Source organism: Equus caballus, chromosome 14, assembly GCF_041296265.1.
Source record: "Equus caballus isolate H_3958 breed thoroughbred chromosome 14, TB-T2T, whole genome shotgun sequence".
NCBI lineage: Eukaryota > Metazoa > Chordata > Mammalia > Perissodactyla > Equidae > Equus > Equus caballus.
Window position 1 is genome coordinate 45661775 of NC_091697.1, and position 26495 is coordinate 45688269.

The window sequence follows — 26495 nt, forward strand, 5'->3', positions numbered from 1 at the left end:
TATAATTTGTAGAGGACATAAAACTGCTCAAAAATTCTTAGCAACAAGTGTTCTCCTCATCACAGTTCTTACTCATCATTTGAATAAATCTCCACTTCACCTTTTGAGTCACTGCAAAGAAGTCACAACTGTACTCACAAAACTTCAGCACACAGGGCACATTTGTTGCCATGCATCCTGCCATCAGGGCCACGGACTGGGTCACTCTCCCGGGTACAAAACAGTCTTCCATTCCTCACTTGGTTTTCGTATTCCTTGCAAAAATCCTTTAACAAGACCAATTACATTTAGCACTTTTCTACTCTTTAATCTAGAAAATGTACATCATGGAGTTATAGTCAAAGAACGTCAGGTCTAGAAGGTATTGGTAAACACATACAGATAAATATTGAAAATTAATAAGAAATAGCAATTACACTGTCAACTTACCTGGTACCTGTATCTGCTATGCGATATATTTATTAAAAGTTAAAAGAGCCTAGGAAAGAATAGGGCTGAGCAAATATTTCCTAAAACCATATAGTTCTTGTTAACTTTCAATTCTATGAAAAAAGATAATACAAAATAAAAGATCTGATATGGGGTTCCAACAAAGACACGCCAAAATGCAGCAAGCAAGACAAATAAAATGTTGCCAATGAGTAGAATATAGAATCTGTGAGATGAAATGTTTAAAAGCTACTTAATATAGACAAAGTCAAGAACAATCCAACCTAGTTTGCAAAGGAAAAAGGAATGAAGTAGTATACAACAATATTACGCTTATTTTAGTTTGTTTTCTCTGTAGATCTGTGGATCATTTTTATAAATTCTGCCTCTTTTACTGATGTTCCTCTCTAATATTGTAGGTGGAAACCTCAGAGAGAGTGAATCTAACTTCCCCTCACTTCTCACTTACAAATATGAACCATCAAGACAAATTTCTATCTAGAAAATCTAAAAAGGTTGTGACTTCTCCCCAAAAAATCCAAGAGAGGTTTGTACCCCGATTTCCTGATTGCTTTGGCTGAGTACCTTCGGGTTTCTCTCTGTGTTTTGAAAATTCTACTCTTCGATGAGGCCTACAATTAAAGACATATTTATATATTTACTTTAGGCTTGGGAATCTCTATGTCAATAAATATATTTCATAATAGCATATATTACTATAATATAACCTACACAAAATGCTTTTCTGTAGCCTTCTTTTCAATTGGATGATTCTCATCTTTCGGGTCAGCCAAGAAAACAAGAGCATAAAGCACGTAGTTTGGAGTTAGAATGGCGCTCGACTGAGGCTCTAACTCACTGGGAGAACATTAAAGTCCTGTCACACACGAGCCCTCAATCTCACCACTTACACAAAAGAGGTTTTTGGAGTAGATGTTCTTGGGGCCTTTTCTAGATCTAGTATTCTCTGATTTGTTTTTAATAATTCATATTTCATTGGAACACTTTAATCCTAAGTGCCTCTGAATAAAAAGATATTTGTTTTTGGAGGAGAAATGGGTGTGCTCTAAACTTCCTGGTTGTAACAGTCTAGGAATATAGACACAGAAGACAATCATCTGATAATCATAGCATAGTAATAAAATTAATGCTCAATGATTCCCATAAGAGAAACAATGGTAATTTCAGTTTATAAGTTGTGATTCATCCAAGGAGCTTCTGAAGAAATACTTTTGTGAGCAACCTTCTGACGAGTTAATTATGGGGCAGATATTGAGCCATCATTACAAAGTCGTCCTATTCAACATCATCACGTCCAATGACCTCACCAAAACAATGATCCCAGCCACAGAGAGGAAGAGGGAAAAAGAGCTGAGATATGATGAAAGACAAGGAAAAGGAACTCTCTGTGTTCACGGAGTAATAAAATACTAAATATCACAAGATGACCCAAAATTTTAGACTGAAATTTAACAACCACCACAAAAGAACTGCTAATCAAATCCCAGGGAGTGTTGTACAAATTATTGACAATTCTGAATGCTCCATGTTTCTTAGTTTAAACTCTGAATACCCTGTTTAGGATGGGAAATTCGCTTTGTTGAATAGCATTAGGAAGTGGAAGTTCAGCTCTTAACTACCAAAAACTGGATCTGTGTCTCCCCTTAGGAAAACCTATGCCCTACAATCTACAAAAATAGTATACTTGTGGGGCTGGCCCCGTGGCCGAGTGGTTAAGTTCGCGCGCTCCGCTGCAGGCAGCCCAGTGTTTCCTTGGTTTGAATCCCAGGCGCGGACGTGGCACTGCTCATCAGACCACGCTGAGGCAGCGTCCCACATGCCACAACTAGAAGAACCCACAACGAAGAATACACAACTATGTACCGGGGGGGCTTTGGGGAGAAAAAGGAAAAAATAAAATCTTGAAAAAAAAAAATACTTGTAATAGCATGGAAGGGTGCAGGATATAGAATCAAAATCCAACAGGAAGGTAAAATTAAGGTCATTTTGCTGACAAGAAACTTGAGACTCAGAAGAGATGACTTGCTCAGTTTCACACACCCGCAGCATGACAGAACTAAGGCTCAAACTCAGGTGTTCTGACTTCTCAACAAAAAGCTAGTCACTTACCAAAGTAACTATTATCACCTTTATTGAAAGTAGGGTTTAATAACCTTTGTGATTTAAGAAATCTACATTGCACTGATGGTCTAATGGTTAGGATTCGGCACTCTCACTGCTGCATCCTGGGTTTGTTCCCCAGTCAGGGAACCATACCATCCCTCTGTCAACTGTCATACTGTGGCAGCTGCATATTGCTGTGATGCTGAAAGCCATGTCACTGGTATTCCAAATACGAGCAGGGTCACCCATGGTGGACAGGTTTCAGCCAAGTGTCCAGACTAAAATAGACTAGGAAGAAAAACTTGTCCACCCACTTCTGGAAAAAATCAGCCATGAAAATCCTATGAACAGCAGTGGAGCATTGTCTGATATAGCACTGTAAAGTGAGAGAATCGCACAAAACCTCTGGGCAGGGTTCTGCTCTGCTGTACACAGGGTCTTAGGGGTCAGAAGCAACTTGTTGGCAAGGCTGTGTTACCTACATTGCCTATTCAATTAACAAAAGGAATAGTTTTTTGTACTAAATGGAAAAATTAAATCATCTAATAATTTGGAAAACCTTAATTTTAAGAGTATTTTTAAAACCACAATCTCAATATTTGTTTGAATTGAAGCAGGACCTTTATAAATGCAGGCCTCACTGAATGTAATAACCATAATGGGCAAATGAACAACTCTAATTTGTATTAATGGGATTATGCATAAAATACACCAGTAGATACACTGTGTATATTTGTCAGAGAGAAGTCTGGTGAAAATTAAGCAGAATTTAATGTGCATAAAATTTCTGTCTTACATTCTTCCTTTTATTGATTGATTGATTGATTGATTTTGAGGAAGATTAGCCCTGAGCTAACTGCTGCCAATCCTCCTCTTTTTTCTGAGGAAGACTGGCCCTGAGCTAACATCCATGCCCATCTTCCTCTACTTTATATGTGGGACGCCTACCACAGCATGGCTTGTCAAGGGGTGCCATGTCCACACAGGGGATCTGAACCTGCGAACCCGGGCCACCGAAGCAAACATGCACACTTAACTGCTGGGGCCACCCAGCCAGCCCCTCCCTTTTTTTTAAGCAAGGAAGTAAATTGCATATTTTGAACTTTAAGTAGAAAATTATGTTTTAACTTTGAATCTAATGGTTAATACACTAAGAATAGTCAACTTGGGGAATTTTGAAATTAAAGGGAAAAAATTCAATGTAATAATGGACAATGGCATTATTGAATTACCTGAAAGGTTTAAGCATAAGTTTGTGAATACCTAAGGCCACAAAAAACAAATTTTGTTGGTGAGTAATTTACCTTTTCAGCACTTCGCCGAATTCTGGTCTCACCTTCTTGTTTGGCATTTTCTTCAGCTTCTTTTAAGCTGTTAATTAAAGAAAATAGCTGCTGGTCAGTTTATGGCTCTATCACATTTTCAGCGTCCAGTTCGGTGCTAAGTAGTTTCACATTCTTTGCTATAACTTGTTAAGCTGATCCACTTACATGAGATGAACTTTTTCCTGTCTTGAATGTCTGAGGCAGAAAATTGCCAAAGATAAGGAAGGGCGTGAAACTGACTCACTGACAGTCAATTAGAAGCTTTGTTCTGTAAAACTGGGTGGGTGTGACTCCTTGATTGACAAACAGAAAATTGTCAGGAAAATTCCCTTTACCAGGCAGAACCAAGAGCTTTCAAACGATGCTGTGACAAGGGTGAAACCAAACTAAGCATCTCAAGTATTGGCATCCGCACCTTTATGTACAGCTTTTATACCTTGTAAAGTATTTGCCTTCATGTAAAAGAATCCTTGTTAATAGAAGCTACATTGACCTACGCTTCTAAGTCCTTTCATATATATTCTCTAATTGCAGCCTCAACTTGGAGATAGGCATTATTATCTTAATTCTACAGAAGAAAAAACCAACCATGAGTTAGAGAAGTCAAATTCTCTTTTTCAGCTAGTGCAGGAAAAGAGAAGGTCACAGAATTAGGGCAGGTTTGAACACTAAAAGCACACACCTCCTAGATAAGAAAGTGGAAATTAGGCTAATGTTCTGTCTGGAAACCAGTTATAATCACTGTTTTATAAACCTGATAGGACATGCCCTTGAATTCTACAACAGCACACTGTTAATTTTCAAAGGCAGGTGTGAAGTTTATTAATCTGTTAAATCCTTCTCTGTCTTGATTTTAAAGATCCAGTGATGTAAATAGAGCACTTTAAGCCTTGCTGACACATGGATTAGAGAGTATACCTTGTTTACCAGCCAAAATCTTAAAGACTCATTGGATCTTATTCATATCTAGGTCTCAGAGCAGTCAGGTACTCAGAGAAAGATTAACCCAACAGCTCCTCCCTTTCATAAAGTTCCAACTTTTATACTAATAATGAATTCAGTCAATGTCATCATTATTATTATTATTTTAAATCAGGCAGTCTGAGGGCCCCGGTGAGCACCCTGTACCCATTGTTTATTCTGTCCCTATTATCTAAACAGGATTTAGTGAAATAACTTAGATGCTTATCTAGTATTTGATGAGATGTTTATTTTGTGAAACATGGCAAGCTATCATAAATCCCCACAACTATTTGATAAGTGCAATAGGGTACAGTCATGTGTAATCTCTTTACACAGTAGTGCATCTAGTCCTTTGCTTTTAGTTACTGAACAAAAATTATAAAGACCGGTGAACAAGACATGCGGGCTGAGGCAAATTGGCCTACACAATGAGAAATTAGAACAGCACAACAACTGGAATGGTCAAATAATTTAAGTCAAATGTTTAATGGTGCAATTAAAGTAATCAAATAAGGGTTCAAAAAAATAATAGGTAAATAAATAAATTAGGCTGTCATTTTTAGTAAGAGACTCTATGCATGCCCAAATGAAGCAATGTATGTCAAATGAGTGACCTAGATTCTTCCATATGAAAGTGCTTCTTAAATTTTTAAAATATTGTGTCTATAAAACACTGAGCATTTTCAAGTCATTGTAATTAAACAAACTAAGAGTCTTGAATTTAATAACCAGCATACCCACCTTATCCACTCCTTTTAAGAAACTTTAGTAGGTGATAAGAATTAAAAAGAGAAGAAGCCACTCTGGGAGCAAGAACTATTTCAGATCATAAAGACAAAGGATTGCATGCTTCGTGAAAAGATCTTTATCTCTCCATGGAGTGGTTCTCAGGACAGCAACCAAGTGCATCCTTATCAGGTCCACGTGCTTAGCCTGCTTGGGGATAATGATACTTACAATAGCTCAGCGCACATCGCACACTTATTGCCATGTGTCTTCCCATCAGGACCAAGAACTGGATCATTTTCCCTTGTGCATACAAGTCTTCCATCCTTCACATAAGGCCGAAAAGCACTACACACATCCTGAAGAACAGGGAAAGGAATTTGATATTCACTATCCTAATTGTAATGCTTACAACACTGTCTTGAGAAATTTTATAGAACTGAGTGCCTCTCTGCGCAGTGAACACTAGCCACCACACAGGTAGAACTAGCTCAGTAAGTATTGTACAATTCATATGGTTAAGTATGGAACTCGTTTACTTATTAGTTCATTTATTAGTAAACATGAGTAACCTACTATGTGTTAGAACTAAGGTAGAATACACTGCTTGCCCTCAATTTGCTCATAATCTACTGGGTGACATAGAGAAAGAGATATTTAAAATACAATGTGCTAAATGTCTTGGTGGAGGCGAGCTCAGATGCTCCAGCTGCATATAGAAAGGCACAAACCTTGACTTATGAAAATCATTCATCTAGAAAAAGTCAAGTATAAATGTATGAGATGCTCACTTCCTTCCCCTATCATCACAGGCTCACAGAATTTTAGCATGGAAAGAAATTGTTTAATCCAAATCTCATTTTTAGATACGGAAACACTGGTACAGTGGGTTAAGTAGTTTGCCCAAGGTCTCCTGACAGCAAGTGACAGTGCCAGGGTTTCAACAGGTCAAGTGGCTCAAGTGTAGTGCCTTCTTTTCTACCACAGATGTAGCTCTCTTTTGATTTCTTTCTTTCTTTTTTTTTCCCCCATAGAAAGCAGAAATAGAGCTGAAAGTTCTAATTACCAAAGTAATCTGCTCCAGTTTCAGGAATTATCAATTGCTTTTTATCTAAACAAGCAGTAACCCATTTCAAGGAGAGCAAGAATTACGTCCTTCCAAACACCCCACCAAAGTAGGAAGAGCTGAGCATCTTCTTTCTCTTCAAAGTCAGCCCCCCAATGTTTCTCACCCCCTGATATCGGGCCTCACCTTCTCTGAGTTACCCTTTTCACATTCTCCTTCACTTTTTATGTCAACTTGGGACCTGGTTTTCCTGCAAACCAGGAAAGTAGGCCAAGTCACCTCTCTGAAACTTAGTATACTGTTTCTTTACCAAATCCTTCCTGCCTTCTCTACAGAGTGGTAGTAAAGTCCAATAGATAATGGATATGAAAGCCCTCCATAAACAATAAGCTGCAATAAAGTTTCTATTATTATAAATTAGGGTAGTGATCAAGAGCCAGATTGCTGGGTTCATAATTCTAGCTCTACCATTTACTAGCTGTGTGTTTGGGGAAAGTTACTTAACCCCACTGTGCTTTAGCGTCCTCATCTATAAAATGTGTATAGTATTACCAACCTCTCAGGATTATAAAGAGATTTAAATATATTAGTACACATACAGCACTTAAAATAGTGCCCAGCACATCATAACCATTTATTGCTGCTGTTCTTATTTTAAATGTTTTCTCTACTGACAATCAAGCCAATAAAACTAAACACGTTTTAGGGATGATGGCAGACATCTCTAAATTTCTGCTCTGATAATATGACATACACTTAGAGACAAACCTGTTTGGTGAGAAAAACAACTACACCAGGTAACAACTGAAGACTAGTGTCCAAATCTCACATCTGCCACCCACTCACTTCACCTCTTTGAACCTTACTTTCCTTATCTGAAAAGTGGAAATTCATACCATTATAGATTTGTGGTGAAGACCAAATGAATACTTATGAAATACTATTTGGCAACTCACTGTTGTGACATAAGCCAGCTAAAGAAGATACAGAGTTAACCTGGATTTCATTTCCATCTGAAACCAAAGAATCAGACTGGAGACTTTTTCTTTATGATATCACATTGCAAAATAAAATTTTTGATCTTATTATTGTCATAATAAAAATCATTTCATTATAGATATGAAACATTTATAATATAGACCTGTCACCTAGTATGTCACACAATATAAAGAATAAAAGTGGAATGAATACAAATATATGACAAAATTGCAGACCAGAAGATTAGATTGAGGATTCTCCTAGAAGACAATTAAAAAGGGAAAAGAATTTAAAATAGAAAAGCTATAGAACATACCCCACTGTTCATGTCATACGTTTAGGAAGAAGTTAAAAATAGAGTGAAAACAGGGTAAGTAATGGCCATAGTGTTATTTCATTTGTTCATTTATTCCTCAAAATCCATGCGCATTTACTAGGCTCTGGGCATTCTACTAGACTGTGACACAGCAAAAAAGAGAAATGGAGTACATGCTCTAAGGAACTTACACCCTGATCAGAAGAGATCAGCAATAAATACGGTAACTTAAATTATAATAAGTGCTATGAAAAATAAACTGAGCAATAGGATAGTACCTAGAACGGTGGCCATTTTAAACATGGTGTCGAGAAAGATTGCTCTGCAAAGGTAGCCTCTGAGGTGAGATGAGATTAATGAGGAGGAGGCAGCTGTTAAAGATGTGAGGGAAGAACATATCAGGCATAGAGAACTGCAATTCCAAAGGATTTGTGATAAGAACTAGATTGTCCTGCTTAAGGGGCAGAAAGAAAACAAGTGTGGCTGGAGCATAACGAAAAAGCAGGAGAGCTGCTGGTTTACGCTCGAATATCATTTCTGGAGAAATTACAGAAGCACGAGGATATAGATTGAAGTAATTAACTTGAGCCAATCATTGCTTATCCCCCTTCACCAGCAAAATCAACAGTAGCATACTAGGTCACAGGTGTTGGCAGGGTGATGCCAGGGCAGATTAAAAGCCCAGCTGGGACATGTTGAGAACAGGTGCAAGCATTTACCACTCCACTTCCTTCACCTCCAAACCCCAAGGGCTGGTGGATCACAGCCTACAGGGAACACCTTTTCCTAGTGCAGACAATTTCTGAGGGCTTACAGGTGGATTCCTGACCTCATGAAGTGGCAGCAAACTAGATTGGGCTGCACTGGTTCAAAACCTTCAGCTCTGAGCCTTATCTCTTTTCCTATCCTTACACTCATCAGGAGAGGCAGAAACTGAAGCTCAGCTTGAACTTTATCTAACTCATTTTGGCAGAAAAAGTAACTAAAGCCATTATGGGATCTTACAGTAAAATATCTATTTATCTGAGGAGTAAAACAGCATAAAATAAATATGTTAATATGAACAATATGCAGTATCAACTGAAGCAGAATTATTGGGATGCATAGAGAAATAATTTATCAAGTGTGTAACTATGCTTTAGAGAAATAAGAGAAGATATCTACAATATAAAGGAAGAAAAAAGAAGTTATAAAGGAAGAAAAAAGTAAAAGTTTTCAATATGGGAAATATTTAAATAGCAATAAATAAAACAATATAAAGACTAAAAGTAGAATAGCTGCAAATACACAATGACTTTGGGAACCAGACGAGCAGATCAAGAAACTTTGACAGAAGGCAATGATAAAGAAAACTAATTTAAAATAAAAAATAAAATACAAAAAACATAAAGAATAAAATTAGAAAGTCCCAAAAAGGAGGTAAACAGATATAGAAATAAATATCTGAAGAAATGGGGAACATTTCTAGAATTAATGAAAAATGAAAGAACAAGAGAAAGAGAGAAATAGTCATAGCAACTCAAAGCTAAAATCTATTCAACAACAAAATTGTGGAGGTTGGGGGGATTTTAACAAATGAATTGATAGCAAACTATATACATTGGGGGGAAGATGGAGACACTGACAATAAACACAGACATTAGCAGTAGTGATATATAAGTATAAATGTGGTATTTGGTTCATATTAATGAAAATAGGTAAGTTACATTTAAATCATTATCAAAGAAAACCTGGAAGGAAGAAACTACTTTAAAAATAAGTTTTTAAAAAATCTGGTAACTGAAAATATGAAAAAAAGGGAGAACCAAGTCCTAGTATAACAGAAATAACAAAAAATGTAAATGGGCTAAGCCCACAGACTAAAAGACAATTTGTGATTGGATTTTAAAAATTGGGTTAAACCGGGTATTGATCAAAAGAGAAAAATTAAAAGGTACACAAATTTTAAAACAATAGAATAAGAAAAGATACAAGGCAAAAATGAGTAAGAAGAAAGCAGAGGCAGCAATATTAATATTGAAAAGATAGACTTCAGTCCAAAATGCATCATAAGTAACAAAGAAGAACATTATATAAAGTAAAAGGAAAAAGAGAACAAGAAGGTATAATAACCATGATAATAACCATGAGCATACATTCACCTAATAATACAGGCTCTAAATATCTCAAACAATAACTAACAGAATGTGATAGAATTAGATAAATCAATAACTGGACTTAGAGATTTTAGCACACACTTCTCAGAAACTGATATATCATATGAAAAAATTAAGATGCTTAAGCCATTAGATTTCATAGGAAATACATCCAAGAAACAGAAAATAAATGTTCTTTCAGAACGTTTGAAACATTTATAAAAGTAAAATATTTATCAGGCCACAACAAAAGTCTTAGGAAATCCCAAAAGATCAATAGTATATGATCTATGTTCTCTGGCCAAAATTCAATATGATTAAAAGATAATTTAAAATAGAAAAACTACCACATATTTGAAAATCAAATGATGTATTAATAAATAACTGTAAGAGGGAGGAAAATTAAGAAATGTTTGGCAAAGATTGACAAAAGGAAACACTTCAAGTACAAATCTTGAGATAGATGATCATTAATATCTTTAAATATTCTTGTCATGAAATTTAAAAAGTTAAAATTTAAAAAACTAGATATTGCTCACTCCATTGTAAAATGAGCAACAGAGTAAACATAAAGAAACAGGAATGAATCATATAGATAATAAAAACAATAGAGAAGATTAACAAAAAAGCCGATATGATCCATTTTAGTATGACTGATAGAGAAAGAAAGAGAAGAAGAAAATAAAAAATACATAAAATGATAATTGGAAATAACTGTATACACATTGAGCAATAATTACAATGAAATCATATTATGAGTATCCATACGCTAATACATTTGAAAACCAAGATGGAGATATGGCTACAAAAAAGAAAAAAGGATAAAATACCTACCTTGGTTCAATAAACAAGAGAAAAGTTCAACAGACCAATAAGCATTAATCAATTCATATATTGGTCTGAGATCTTCCCTCTCCCAATGGCCCAGTCCTAGTAGCTTTAAAATCCATTTTGCTAAAGTTTTAAGAAAAAAGGAAAACTTGTATTGAATAATAATAATTTACAAGTTATTCTAAAAATTGGAGTGTAAACTGAAAAAAAATTATAAACAGCTTTATTGAGGTTTTATTTACATGACGTAAAATTCGCCAATTTTAAGTGTAAAATTTAATGATGTTTAGTAAATTTATGAAGTTGTTAACTATCATCATGACCTGGTTTTAGAATATTTTCATCACTCCAAGAGTTTCCCCTCTGCGCATTGGCAGTTAATCCCAGCTGCCAACTCAAGCCTTAGGTAACCATTGAACTTTCTGACTCTCAATTTATCTTTTCTGGATATTTCACATAAAAGGAATCAGAAGTATGTAATTGTTTGATTCTGGCTACTTTCACTTTGTGTAACATTTTTGAAGTTCATCCATGTTGTAACAGTATCAGTCGTATATTCCTTTTTATAGCTGAACAATATTTCATTATATAAATGTAGCTCATTTTGTTTATCCATTCACCAGGGTACATTTGGACATTTGAATGGTTTCCAGTTTGGGATTATTAAAAACAACATTACCATGAACGTTCACATGCTTGACTTTGTATGGACGTATGTTTTCACCTCACTGGGTCAGATTCCTAGGACTGAATTTGCTAGGTGAAATGGTAAATTTACGTTTAACTTTTTAAGAAACTGCCAAACTATTTTCTAAGGTAGCTATGTCCTTGTATATTCCTCCCAGCAATCTATAAGTGTTTCAGGTTCTCCACAACCTTAATGACATTTTGTATTTTCTGTCTTTACGATTATAGCCATTATAGTGCGTGTGTAACAGTATCTCATTGTGGTTTGAACGTGCGTTTCTCTAAGTAACAGTGATGTGGAACATCTTTTTATGTGCTGACTAGCCATTAAATTATCTTTAGTGTAGTGTCTATTTTTAACTGAGTTCTTTGTCTTCTTATAATTGAGTTGTAAGAGGTCCTTATATATTGGGAATAGAAGTCTTTTACCCAATAGTTGATTCATGAATATTTTCTCTCAGCCCATGACTTGCCTTTTCATTGTCTCAATGATGTCATTTGAAGCACAAAAGTTTGTAATTTTGATAAAGTCTAACATTAATTTTGTATTCATGGACCAAATTTTTTACTTCACATCTAAAAACTCTCTATCCAGCCCAAATTCATGAACTTTTTCCATTATGTTTTGCTCTAGAAATTTTATAATTATAGTTCTTACATTTGGGACAATAATCCATTTTGAGTTAAGTTTTGTATGTGATGTAAAAATCTAAGTTCATTTATGTGTGTTGGTGGGGGGTTTTTTGTGACTTTTTGTCTTGAATGAGTGTTGGATTTTGTTAAATACTTTTACTGCATCTTTTGAAATGATCATGTAGTTTTGTCCTTTATTCGATCAATATGGTGTATTAGATTTCCTGTTGTTAAATCAACCTTACATTTCTAGAATAAATCCCTCTTGGTCATAGTTTATCCTTTTTATGTTGTGGATTCTGTTTGCTAATATTTTGTTAAGGATTTTTCCATCTATATTTATAAGAGATATTTGTCAGTAGTTTTCTGTACTTGTCCTATCTTCCTTTGGATTGTGTATCAGAATAATACTGGCTTCATAGAATGATCTAGTAAGTGTTACCTCCTCTTCTATTTCCTGAATGAGTCTATAAAATATTGGTATTATTTCTTCTTTCAATATTTGATGAAAATCACCAGAGAAATCATCTGAACCTGAGCTTTTCTTTGATTTAATTATGGATTCAATTTCTTTACTTGCTCTAGGTCTATTTTGATTTTCCATTTCTTCTTGAATCAGTTTTTAGTAATTCACTTCTTTCTAAAAATTTGTTTCTTCTCAGTTGTCTACATTTTGGCATAAATTTGTTCATAATATTCCATTATAATCCTTGTAATTTCTCTAGAGCATATACTGATATCTCATATTTCATTCCTGAATTTGATAATTTTTTTCTTCTCTTTTTCCTTATGTCAATTTATCTAAAGGTTTGTCAGCTTTGTTGATATTTTCGAAGGAGCAACTTCTGTTTTTATCAGTTTTTTCTATTGTTTTTATGTTTTGTATTTTATTGATTTCTGCTCTAATCTTTATTATGTCCCTTCTGCTTGCTTGGGGTTCAGTTTACTCTTCTTCTTCTGTTTCTTAATGTGGAAGTTTAGATTATTAATTTGTGACCTTTCTTCTTTTTCTGATTCATGCATTTAAACTCTATATACTGCTTTAGCTGAAACTCGTAAGTCTTGAATTGTTGTGTTTTTTTTTATTCAGTTCAAAATGTGTTCTAATTTCTCTTGTGATTGTTTATTTGATCCATGAGTTATTTAAAAGTATTTGTCTTAATGTCTAAATATTTGGGAATTTCCATAATTTCCCTTTTTTGGTGGTTTATATTTAATTCTGTTGTGGTCAGAAAACATACTTTGTATGATTTTAATTCTTTTAAATTTATTGAGATATAGTTCATATCCTAGTGTATAGTCTATCTTGAAGAATGTTCCACTGTTGCTTGTAAAGAATGCACCTTCTGCTAATATTAGGGGAGCACTCTCCATATTTCAGTTTAGGTTGAGTTAGTTGGTAGTGTTGTTCAAGTATTCCATACATTTGATATTTTGTCCAGTTGTTCTATCAATTTTTGAGAGTAGAGCATTAACATTTCTAACAATTATTGTTGAGTTGTCTGTTTCTTCTTTTAATTATAGCATATTTTGTTTCATATATTTTGAGCTTTATCAGTTGGTGCATATACATTCATAATTGTTATATCTTCTAATGTATTGATACTTTTAAAATTATGAAATGTCTTTATTTGTCTCTAACCACATTATTTATCTCAATATCTATTTCATCAGGCAAAAATATAGCAAATCCTGCTCTCCTATGATTATATTTGGCAAGTTATTACTCTTTCATCATTTCAGAATTTCAGTGCCTTTGAATCTAAGGAATATCGATTAGAGACACTTTATAGTTGCTTTTTTATTATCTAATAATCTCTGTCTTTTGATTGTATGTTTATAGCATTTACATTTGACATAATTATGGATATTGTTGTCTTTATATTTGCTATGTTTCTGTTTGTTTATAGCATTTACATTTAACATAATTATTGATATGGTTGTCTTTATATTTGCTGTGTTTCTGTTTGTTTTCAATATGCTCTTGTCCTTTTTAGTTCTCTACCATTACTGCCTTCTTTCAGGTTAAATATTTCTTATACGTCTTTGTAATTCTCCTGTTGATCTTATATATTTACTATATATGCCATTTTCTTAGTGGTTACTCTACTGATTACAATACACATCCTCACTTATCACAATCTACTACAGGTTAACACTTAATTATGGTAAAATATAGAAAATTTGACCCAATATATCTCTGTTTCCTCCATCCCCCTTTGTTATCATATATATTGTATCTATACTCCTATTAAAACAACATTATAATTATTTATTTACACAGTATTATATCTTTAAAAGAAGGAAGGTAAAAACAACGAAAATATATGCATAGAGTACTTCATATTAAACCATATGTTTACCATTTATGGTGCTTTTATTTCTTTTTGTAAGTCCAAGTTACTATCCAGTAGTCATTTTTCCTTTCAGCTAAAGGACAACCTTTATTATTACTTGTACAACAAGTCTGTCAGGAACAAATCTTTCATATTTCATTGATATGGGAAAATCTTTATTTTGCCTTAATTCTTATAGGATAGTTTTGGTGGATATAGAATATTGTTTAAGTTTTTTCTTCAGCACTTTGAGCATGTCTTTCCATTGCCTTCATTATTTTAGATGAGAAGCCAGTCATTAATTGTAACTTGTATACAATGTACCATTTTTTCTTGTCTCTTTTAAAATTTTCTCCATTTCAATATTTTGATCATGAGGGCCTAGGTGTGTATCTCTTTGTATTTATGCCATCTGGGACTTGATTAAACTCTTGAAAGTAAAGATTATTTTCATGAAATTTGATACATTTTAACCCATTATTCCTTCAGATAATTTTTATATTTTCTCTCTCCTCTATTTCTGAAATTTCTATTGCACATGTATTGGCATGCTATTGTTATCTCAAGGACTCTGTGCCTACACTTATCATCAGTGGTTTTTCTCTATATACTTCCATTGTTAACTTTTATTGATCTTTCTACAAGTTTACTGATTCTTTTTTATGCAATCTCAAAGCTGCTTTAGAGCTTGAATTTTTCATTTAATTTAGTGTGCTCTTCAACTCCAGAATTTTCATTTAAGACATACATCTTTTCACTGAATATCTATTTGTTTATTCATTGTTATTATACTTTCCTTTAATTCTTAAATATGGTTTTATTTAGTATTTGAACACTTTTTAAACAGCTGCTTGAATGTTTGTCTGCCAAATCTAACATCTGGAGACACTCAAGACAGCTCCCATTAACTTATTTTTCCCTGAGTATGAGCCATACATTCCAATTACTTTGCACATTTTATAATTTTTGCTGGATACTGGACTTTTTGGGTAATATATTATAGTGACTCAGAATTATGATTTTACAGTAAAGATTATTTTTGCTTTTTTACTGTTTGTTTGTATCTTTGGCTGGGCTAAAACTCTGATTTCTTGCTCTCCCGTAGTGTACAGTTGTTAATGTGTCTGCTAAGAAAATGTTTACAGGTTTTTTTTTAAGCCTGGCTCTTTAGGTTTTTTACCCCTGTATCTGTAGAACTTAGCAGTTGGGCAATTATTGGACACAGTTTGTGCTCAAACACCTCAAGCCAGTAAGGCTTCCATCCTCTGGAGATGGGCCTGTGTATACTGGGGAGGGCAAAGTTCAGGTCATTTTTACATCTGTCCCAGCATTTGCTTTTTAATGGGATATTTTTCTGTCTTCTAAGTGCTTGTGCATAGCCTTGTGGTCAACCAGGACTTTGTGAATTGTTTAGTCCCTATTTGATCTCTGCTGTCTGTGTATTTTTTTCATATTTCAGCCAGAAATATGCTTGCACTAACCATGCTACAACTTCAGGCCATAATCCTTACTCTTTGTGAATAGCATGACTTCCACCAAAAACATTTCTGGGTATGATTGTTGCCCACTACTGCCAGTTAGATAAGCCCCTTTCAACAATGGTAGTGCAGTTCCTGTCACTCATAGCCTGCCCTGCTTTGGTAAATTCTCCATACCAACCAAGCAACAGAGGTGAGATGGGAGTATTCTTAAGCAAGAACATCACAGACTCCCATTGTTCTAATCCAAAATTTACCAATCTTTCAAGCATAAATGCTTGTCAGATTGACATAAGTTACTGGTCAATTTCCAGGATGCTATAATGCTTGTTTTGGACAATTTTATCTAGACTTATAGTTGCTTATTAGGGAAAGGGTTTTCATACCTCCTTATTCAGCCACAGCCTGAAGTCCCACCCCTCAGGATAATGTTATACTGATTCTCAGACCAAATAAGAATAATTAAAAAGGGAAAAGTATAGATTCTTTTTACTTATAAAAGTAGTTTCAAATTTTCTAAATAAAATATTAGCTATCCAAATTCGACAGTGTGTTAAAGAATATGTTACGGTTAAGTATCTTTTACCCTAACAAAACAATAAGTGTTTAGCAAATTTATCAAGAAATTTATTACAGTAGTAGACTGAGACAAATCAGAAAATTATTTCAATAGTTACCGAGAAAGCATTTGATAATAATCAAGGCATATTTAGAAGATTAAGAACAGAATGGAACTTCCTAAACTTGCTAAAGTTTAAAGAAAAAACATCTATCCTAACCATTATACTTAATGGAGAAACTTTAGATGTATTTCCTTTAACAAATGAGGAGAGAGGGAAGTTTGATGTTCATTATCATCACTACTGTTTAACTATTAAACTCTAGATTCTGGCCAATGATATAAGGAAAAGAAAAAGAAATAAAAGAGTGATAAGATTGAAAGAGAAGTTATAAAACTCCTATTATTTCCTATTATACGCAGATAATGTGATCAACTACCAAGAAAAAAAATAGAATTAACAGATAAACTATCAGAATTAGGAAAAGATATGATCAAGTTATTGAATATGAGATCAACTTGTAGAAATCAATAGAATTTGTCTATACCAACAATAACCAGATAGAAATACCACAAACAACAAAATAACCACAAGAGCAATAAAATTATAAATTTTCTAGGTATTTGCAAATATTATAAAAATCTCTGTGGAGGATACTTTATAGATTTCATAGAGTACACAAAAATTATATAAATTGATGAGAAGGTATTCTGTCCTCCTGAGTTGGGTAGGTTGATATTATAAAAAGTCAATTTTACTCGAATTAATTTATAAATTATTTTTATCCTTAATCACATTGGGTTCCCAAATTCAAGCCAGATTTTTCATAAACTTTTTATTTCTAATAAACATGTGGACGAATATATATCTATGCACAGGTAAGTAAACTTTGAAAAAGACGAACTGAGAAAGGGAACTTGTCTTATTAGTATTAAAGCAATGAACTAATCTGAGTAGAATAAGGAACTCAGAGATACACACATATGAACTTAATATCCTACAAAGTTGGCAATCTAAATCAATGAGAAACATTGAATGAATCAACCAACTGAAGAACAAAAGTCTCTTCATGGACCAAATACGTTAGAGATCAGAAATTATGAAGAACTAGACTGGGTTGGTAGAAGTGGAAATGGTAAAAAGGAGACAAATTTGGGACAAACTTTGGAGGCAATACCAACAAGACTTGTTGGAATGGATATTAGAGTTGGGAGGTGAAAGACTGACATACTAGTGAAGGAGAAATTGATGATGCAAGAGAAAGGATACCTGTAGGAGGAAAATTCTTGGACAGGTGGAGCACCTTATTCTGAGAATGAGTTTCAGGGTTGATTTTTGATGGGAGGAATCTAAGCAGAGAAAGTGAGTAGATTTGTCTCTCTTATAGTGGAGAAAAAAATAACAACAAAAACAAAGTGTAATTGCATGAATTCATTCAAACACAGACAAGTAAAAATCTTGACAGAAATTACCTGAAAGGCACATAGCCAAATATTAAATCCCTTAATTTATAAGTAAGTAGTTTCCTAGGTATCAAAACATCCAACCATTAGAACTTTACCTACAGGTAAAAATTATAGTTCAGGCATAAAATGTTAACCGAGAGGTATAATGTCTTAAAATTTTATAATTTTTCCTTAAAAATCTTATTTGATTAAAATTCAGTAAATGTATGTCTACATATGAAAACATCTGACCAGTAATATTTTTTAAATAGCAGGTTTGTTAGGATTGGGGTGTGTATTTGTGTGTGTGCGTGTGTGTGTATTTCATGTCTTTGTTTGTCATTTGCTTGTGTTTTATATTTTTCAACACCACTGATGTATCAGTTTCCCATGAAGGAAAAAGAGCAGGAGGAAGGGGAGAATGGGTCTTACAGAATGAAGCTCTCTCTAAATGTGACAAGGAAAGGCCAATTTGAAAGTTACTAGTAAACCTTTCTGACCTCCACAGATTTTGTAGAGCAGAAGCAGCTCCGTTTTGTTCAGATAAAGGATGTGCAGTGATTGACCAATTGAATGGTAACCATGTTATTGTTTTAAAAGTGAGACTGGTTGAGCCCAAGCAAAGAACTTGGTTGACTAGATTTACTACATAGGCTGAGGTTCTCAGACCTTCCTGAGTAACACAGACAGGAAAATGGTAGCTTGGTTAGACGATGGATGTTAAAGTAATTTGGGTGTGCCTGCCCTGACTGATCATTTTAATTATGTGTTAGGGATAGGAAAGGAGGAAGAGAAAGAAGATATTGGAGACTAAGCTACATAGGATACCTGGAATCATGTGAGTAGTTTTCAGGATACATGGTGATAGCCTTGGTTTTGTCAATAACTTATTGTGAGACATTATAGGCCAGAAATTTCCCCCAGTTGGGCCTAGAATTTATTTTTTTGTATAAATAAAAAATTTTTGCATAAATATAAAAAATATTTACAAAGTGAAATTGGTTGTATGAAGGGTTGCATCTCTGTAGTTTCTTCCACTTTTAAGTTTTTTACCACAGAATGCTTTTCTCAAACAAATATTAACCTGAGTCCTAATCTGCAAAACAGATATAAACAAACAGCTTTAGATGAATTAGGGGAACTCTCCAGGTATTAGAAAAGATATGCAGAAGGAAGTAAAAGAAGAAAAGAAAAAAGAAATAAAATGAGTCAAACGCTTGCTAACGCATGTTAAACACTTCAGCTGGCTTTTTAAACTTAGTTTCTTATTTGATCCACATTCCATTTCACAGATGAAAAAACTGAGACCTAGAGATACAGAATTGACCAAGTGACATAAACCTTAGTTCTACAGTCCTATGAAGGCTCTTCTTAGAGAAAAGACAGGACAAGAGGAATGAGAAAGGCTACAGAAGGCAGATATCACACTGGCTAACTCCACCTCTTAGTGTCTGCCAGTGCCTGAAATGTTTTCAGAGAGTTGAGTCATGGGTTGGGCCTATGGACAAGCTATACCAGATATTTAGTCCACCCCTGGACTAAGCCATGTTCCCTCCCTTCTGTAGTTGTCTTCATAACAGGTATGACCTAGTAATTAGGAAATAGATACTTCTAAATAGAATCAAACATAATCTCAAAAGCAAATATGACAAATCGACTTCAAATATTCTCACCTTTGCTGGGGCAGTGGCCCTGGTGGCTCTTGTTAAATCCCTTTTCTGGGATTTTGCCTCTTTTTCCCTGGAAGACAGCAAGGAATAGCAGAGATTAGACATGTCTGCCCAACGTTTAGGGATATCAGCATACATAGTAAACTTAATTTTGACCATTCTCCTCAGCCCAATCTGGCATGTCAGAAATGGAGGTATGTCAAGAAATGAGCACAGGTACCACAAATCTTTCATCAGTACTGAAAAATGTCTCAAACATAGTTCTACTAAAAGAAGAATCTCTATTTTCAACTGCCTAACAGACTGCATCCCTTAAATACTTCTGACATTCAGATGGTCATCTACTCTAAAAGTCATCTGTACCATTGTTGGAATGTTTCTCTTTGAAAGACCGTATTCATATTGAACAAATATCTACCTGCCTGTTTTAGTCCTAGTTCGAACCTCTAAGGTTGTGGGTCTAAGGACCCACAGAGCAAATTTAGCAATTTGAGGACAGCTTTTATGCCTCATACAGTCTCCTTCTTTCCAAGTTAAGAAACCAAGTTTTTACCAACATAATTTACACAGGTAATAAAAATAATAATTGAGTGAGTGACTTCAAAGTGAAAAACTGCTTTGCGTGTCTTAAGACATTTTATTTTTGTTTTAAATTAGTTTTCAGTAAATTTATTATATTCATACCTTCAGTCTCCTTTCAAAACATCCTGTGTAACAAGGAGGAAACTTTATGGTGAATAATACACCTGCTGGTTTACGTTCAGAGTTCAAGAAAATAAGAAAAGATTATCCAACCTGCCCCAGGCCTCCCCCGACCCTAAATCTTACCCTGCCTGCCTTCATCTTCCCACAGTGTCTTCATCAGAAATAGCACATGTGATCAGAGCTTCATTATCCCAATGTTATTGACTGTTAAATTAAATCCCCTGACACATACCAACCTGGCATTTTAAAAATTAATTATAACAATTATCTTAAGTAAACTTAGTATCAGCTTGATACCAGTGTTGAAGTTTTGATGGTAGTCAGAAATTGAGAATGACCTCCTGTTCAAAAACAAATTAAGAAACTTTGATTTGAGAATTCCAATGGATAACTCAAGCCTTCTTCCACCTTTGGGGTGTCATTGGAGAGAAGGAAATCAAATTAAGAAACATTGCATGGATGTTGGTAAATTTCCTGGATGCTAATTCTTTCTGAGTTGCTACAATCAACTCTAGTTCATTTCAACTTGGCATAATCCCAGATATCTGAAGACAGGGCAACTCCCAGAGGCAGAGTGTATCATGCTTAACTCCTGCTCGTGGCAACGAGGAGACTTTGGCACCATTTCTGAGGGGCTTTTCTCAGTCCCCAGTGTAGACCAGAGGCAGGTCTTAAGAGGCCCCCAAAAATCTTTCTTTCTTTTTTCCTAGAGCTAGAAAACTCAAATTGAAACCGCATCTTCAAAAGACTATTAAGTGCTGCATAAGCTATTAATACTGAGCCCTCTGGGATGTTTCAGAATACCATTTGAGTGATTATTAAAATCATTCCAGGTAGGTGGCACTTATCCAACTTTACCTAATTAGAGGTGTCAGAGTGATCTGCTAAGCATTTTTATTTAACCATTTAGAGTTAGAAAAATATACCCCACGGAAAAAAAGAACTCATTTTCTAGTTCAGAGAATAGCTGGTAAGTCAAGCAATTAAAAGCAAGTCCTTACTCACAATATCGTTTTGCATGAGGCACATTTGTTGATGAACATTATTCCATCAGGGCTTTCAAAAAATTTTTTATCTCTGGAACAGAACAATTTTCCATTTTTCATCAATGCCCGATATTCATTGCATGTTTCCTAAGGAAAAGGTGAAAAATAGTTGTGTTGACTGAAACCTCATCAAAGCAAGACTTTATCTTCTAGAAGAACTTCCTTGAGCAATATTATTTAATGACCACTACTCACTTTGTATGGAAGATATTCCCTCAGTTGATACAAATAATGCAAATAAAAGTAATGACTGGATTGTCTGCTGGAGATTGCAAATTCACCTAATAAGAATTCATTTAAAACGACTAGTGAAATGGAAAAAACAAAAGACTCGGAGTCAAAAGATCTGAGCTTATTTTCCAGGGTTCTCATTTACAAGCCTTAGCAAATTAACTTCTCAAAGTCTCACTTACCCTATTGGTAAAAATAGTGGATATAAGTAGGTTTCATAGGTTTCGTGAGGGTTAAACATTATATGTATGCAAGCCCTCAGTTGTCATGCTGTGGCGGTTGCATGTTGCTGTGATGCTGAAAGCTATGCCGCTAGAATTTCAAATACCAGTAGGGTCACCATAGTGGATAGTTTTCAGTGGAGCTTCCAGATTAGGAAGGGAACTGGCCACCCACTTACCGAAAAATTGGCTATGAAAACCCTATGAATAGCAGCAGAGCATTGTCTGATGTAGCACCGGACGGTGAGAGGATGGAGCAAAAAGACTGGGCGGGGTTCCATTCTGCTGTACGCAGGGTCCCTAGGAATCGACTCAACTACTAACAACAACAAAAAGCCCTCAAAGAGTGCCTGATACATAGTAGATAATCAATAAGTAGATTTGATACCGGCCTTGATGTCAGTTTCCCTACATTAAACCCAGCATATATGGGGTTAAAACCAAAACACTCATTCCCTGCTTACTCCCTGGCTTCCTGGCTCCAGAATCCACTATCCTCCATGGAGAAAGACACAGCCAAGGCTAAGCACCTGGATTCGTTATCTCCTCCCAGCAAGGAGGTACAAGCCAGTGGGAAAGCTGCTGACCAGCAAGATCACAGGCTCCCTCTTCTCCGCAAGTAGTCTCAAGGCCAAAGACAGGCTGGTGGGAAAGCTCCAACCCACAAAGCCATATGCTCCCCCTCCCCTACCTGAAACCCCAAATAAAAACCCCTCCTTTTAGCTTTTCAGGGAGTTTGGGATTTCAGCGTTAGCTGCCCTCTCTCCTTGCTCAGCGCTGTGCAATACTAAAATTCCTACTTTCTTCCACTACACCTGGTTCCAGAGATTGGCTTGCTGCTGACAGGTGATCAAACTCACTTCAGGTCCAATATCGGATTCTCTTCATCTCTTCTTCCTCCTTTATTTTATTATTATTGTTGCTGTAGTCATTATTATTATTGGAATATAGTAAGTTGACACATACAAAATACCTAACATACAGTAGCTTAATAACAACTGCCGTAAAAATGAATATGAAAAGGTTGTTGGAAAGGCTCAATATATATTATTGAAGGTCCAGTACATGTCACTCACTCTTTTCTAAGAGCTTAAAATCAATAGTACGTTTGCACTACCTAGTAAAGTACTGATTTAAAATGTTATACAGAAAACCCACTGAGCCTTTATAGCAAGATTTTGGAATCTAAATTTGTTTTGTTTTGATTTTGACAAAAAAAATATCCTCTTTCAAGGTGCTTGTATCAGGAAAAAAAATTAAATTGAGCCTTTGCTCCAACTTTGATAAATACAACCTCTCCCAAAGGTTATAGAATTCTATTCAGCTTTCTATATCTTTATAGTAATCATTCAATCAGTCAACAAACACATTATGACATTACTATACTTTGTTAAGTGCCGTGGATATATCAGTAAATAAGGCAGAAGGATCCTTGCTTAAATGATGCTTAGCATCTAATGGATAATGATGTACCTAAGCTAGCCTCTTAAACATGGGAAGGAATGGATAACACTTGCAGAATGATTAGTGGTGAAGAAGGATAATAAACAATATCAGAGAGCAGCCTTGGGAAATTTTGCTAAGGGTGACCTACTAAAATATAAATGCAAAATATTATTATTACCACTCAGCGATCTTATCTGAGTAGCACGGTAATAATTTCTGCAACAGACTGGCAACTGGGCATCTTAGATCTGTGTCTTGTCTCTGATTCTATAGTATCTTATGCCAACTTGCAAGTTAACTGCTTAGCTTGCCGGATATAATTGATTCTATACAATCCAGACAAAAACCCTTGTTACAGAATCAGAGAAGACTCTGGAGTCTTTGTAATAAAAGTATATCCCTTGTGAGGTAGGTCTTAAAGAAAGTATTGAAAACAAAGATTCATGATAACACTAGAATGAAGCTTTAAATAGTTTTTAGTAGTCAAGTGAAAAAGGACTTTATCCATCAGGGTGATTCCTGAATTGGATTTCTCCAATGTCACAATTAGATGAGCACCTGATTCCTAGAAAGACCCCCCTTCTTTCACAAACGGACAAACGAGGCCCAGAGAGAAGGTTTAGAAACTTGTTCACACTGTCTAATTACTTAAGATAGCTCAATGCTATTTTTCTGAGTTACGAAATTATTCAATGTATGCTCTTGGGAAATAGGAAAAGGCCATAAAAATGGAAGGCAGCTGTTGGGTTTTTCTCTCAGAAAAATGTAATATCCCTCCAATTACCATAATAGAGAGGTTGAAACAGTGGCAGAGCTAGACCAAAGAGACCTCCTGCGGTAGGGAGAGAACTTTTCAGTCACTGTTTACTTGCAGTCTAACTTCCAGCCTTTGGCTTGTTTTTGTTTCATTTTGTTTTGCTATTGTTGCTGTTTTCTCCACATGTCTCAGGAAACTGGAACCCTCTGGGTCAAAGTCTTTCTGTTTCCTTCACCGGTGTGACATAGCCCACTGTCTTCCATTGTTTCACCCCAGACATCGTAATAAAATGTCCCGGGAGCTGGCACTCCCCTTCTCTGTGTTAGAGCACTAACAAGTTTGCTTCTGTAAAGACAAACTTCGGCATATGGTAAAGATCCTTGCAGATTACCACAGGGCTTTTCCGTGCTGTTGTAGCTCGTGTTTGTAACATTCAACACGCTTTTCTGGTACTAGAAAGAACTAAAGCTACAGGACTTGGAAAAAAAAAAAAAATTCCAGCACCATGAGAAAGACCAAATCAATAGCTCTCATTTCTGAAAAAATATCCGGAATAGATCAGAAATATTTCCAGAGAAATAATTACTTCTTTGTGTTCTTCTGGCTTATGCCAACATAAGAGGTGGCTACAGTTAGTTTTTAAAACATTTTTAAGTGATGTAGAGATTAATGGTATAAAAAAGCACCAGTGCAAAATTTGAAATATCCACTGGAAATCATCACCCATTAGCATAGACTTTGAAGAGGAAAATATGGCTTCATGCACAGAGATTTGCACGACACTCTGCTTTTTGCTAGTGTAAAACATCCAAGTGAACATCCTCTTTGATTGCCAAAAATCTGGCCTTTTCGTCTGTTCTACCATACCACTTTACTTATACCATGGATCTTTCTGAATCTCTCCTTACTCAGCAAATTCAGGTGAAATAATAGAGACTGAAATGAAATTCTCTAGAACATTCCTGTAAGAAGTTTCTTTAAAAAAAAAAGTGTTACAATAAAATACTGCAAGAGAGTATTTTAACCATAGTTCTAGGAGTTTCAGTGTGGAAAAGGGTTGTTTTACTGTTTTATTGTTTAAATGTTCATGGCTTCTAAAAGACATAGCAAATATTTGCTATGTACCTAGCACTGTTTTAAGTGCTGAATGAACAACGTTGTTGTGTGTGTGTGTGTGTGTGTGTGTGTGTATGTGTGTGATTGGCCCTTTCAAGTTTTTTTCTAATAGAAAAAAAAATTAACTCCTATAGAAAATGATTCTTTTCTTGCTCAAACAAAGACCTCTAAGAGTTGGTAAAGCGCCCCCCAGAGTCAGGGCCTCTGCCATCACAGGTGCTTCTGCCTGATCTACTACATGTTGCACATATCTTCACAACTTACTGCCTCATCACCGTCAGAGCCTTGTTTTAATGCTACCTTTTCAGGGAGAACTTACCTGACTATCCCAGGAAGAATTGATACTACCTCCATCCCCAGAAATTCCTACTTTCCATCTTGCTTTATTTTTCTCCCAGCACTAACCATTATTTGATGTACTATATATTTTACTAATTTACTTATTAACATGTCTGTTTTCCTCAGATATAAGCTCCATGAGGGCGGGCTTCTTTTCTATTTTCTTTACTTTAGAATAACCCCAGCATCTCAAACAGGATCTGACGCATAATAGATGTTCAGTAAATATTTATTGAATGGAATATACACACTGACTATATACAAGATACAGACAAATCCTTTTTGCATAATGATCACAAGAGAACACATAGTTGAGTTTCCTACGTGTGTCATGACTTTTTTCAGCTGTTAAACTGAACAGTAGTAATTCGCTAGTTTGTTTATGAAATTTTAAAGCACTCCTTTAGCATGGCAGATTACCTCTCACAGATGTCCATCATCATTAATACATTGATTTGTGTGTGTGTGATTCATGTCTTGATTCATAAAGACTTGTTTCTGTGTTTTTAACACAAGCCATTAGTACCTATCCATTTAATATGTCTGCATTATTAACATGAAGGTGTTGGCCACAAACGATTTCTCTTTAGGGAGCTTGGAATGGATTCAATGAACAGAAAAAGCAGGACTAACCTGATTTTCATCCTCACTGGCAGCATCTGGGACAAAAATACAGAAACCAAAGTTAAGGGAATGTAAAATATTTAATAAATAAAAAAACCCAATCCACTTAGTGCAAGGTCTTGCTTATTCTGAGAGCAATATGTCGTAAAATCACAAACTGTTTTTGAACACACTAAAATGTACCATGGCAAATAAAATGAGGACACTCCACTAGGACATCAGTATATGTAATCACAAAGGTCCAATGCCTCCTAAAGATCCAATTACTTTGAAAAATGATACTAATTGAGTTTAATAATAATTTTAAA

The 26495-nt window shown here is 35.1% G+C and overlaps 1 protein-coding gene across 1 annotated transcript in view; it reads right to left on the reverse strand.

The window, feature by feature from the left end:
* Positions 1 to 26495, reverse strand: part of SPINK5 (serine peptidase inhibitor Kazal type 5) — a 153088-nt gene that overhangs the window by 44290 nt on the left and 82303 nt on the right. The window contains exons 5-10 of the mRNA XM_014730588.3: positions 26197 to 26222; positions 21413 to 21540; positions 19706 to 19772; positions 5799 to 5926; positions 3858 to 3924; positions 139 to 266 (exon numbers count right to left, since the gene is read on the reverse strand). Of these exons, the coding sequence (XP_014586074.2) occupies positions 139 to 266; positions 3858 to 3924; positions 5799 to 5926; positions 19706 to 19772; positions 21413 to 21540; positions 26197 to 26222 (544 nt within the window). The remainder of the gene's footprint in view (positions 1 to 138; positions 267 to 3857; positions 3925 to 5798; positions 5927 to 19705; positions 19773 to 21412; positions 21541 to 26196; positions 26223 to 26495) is intronic.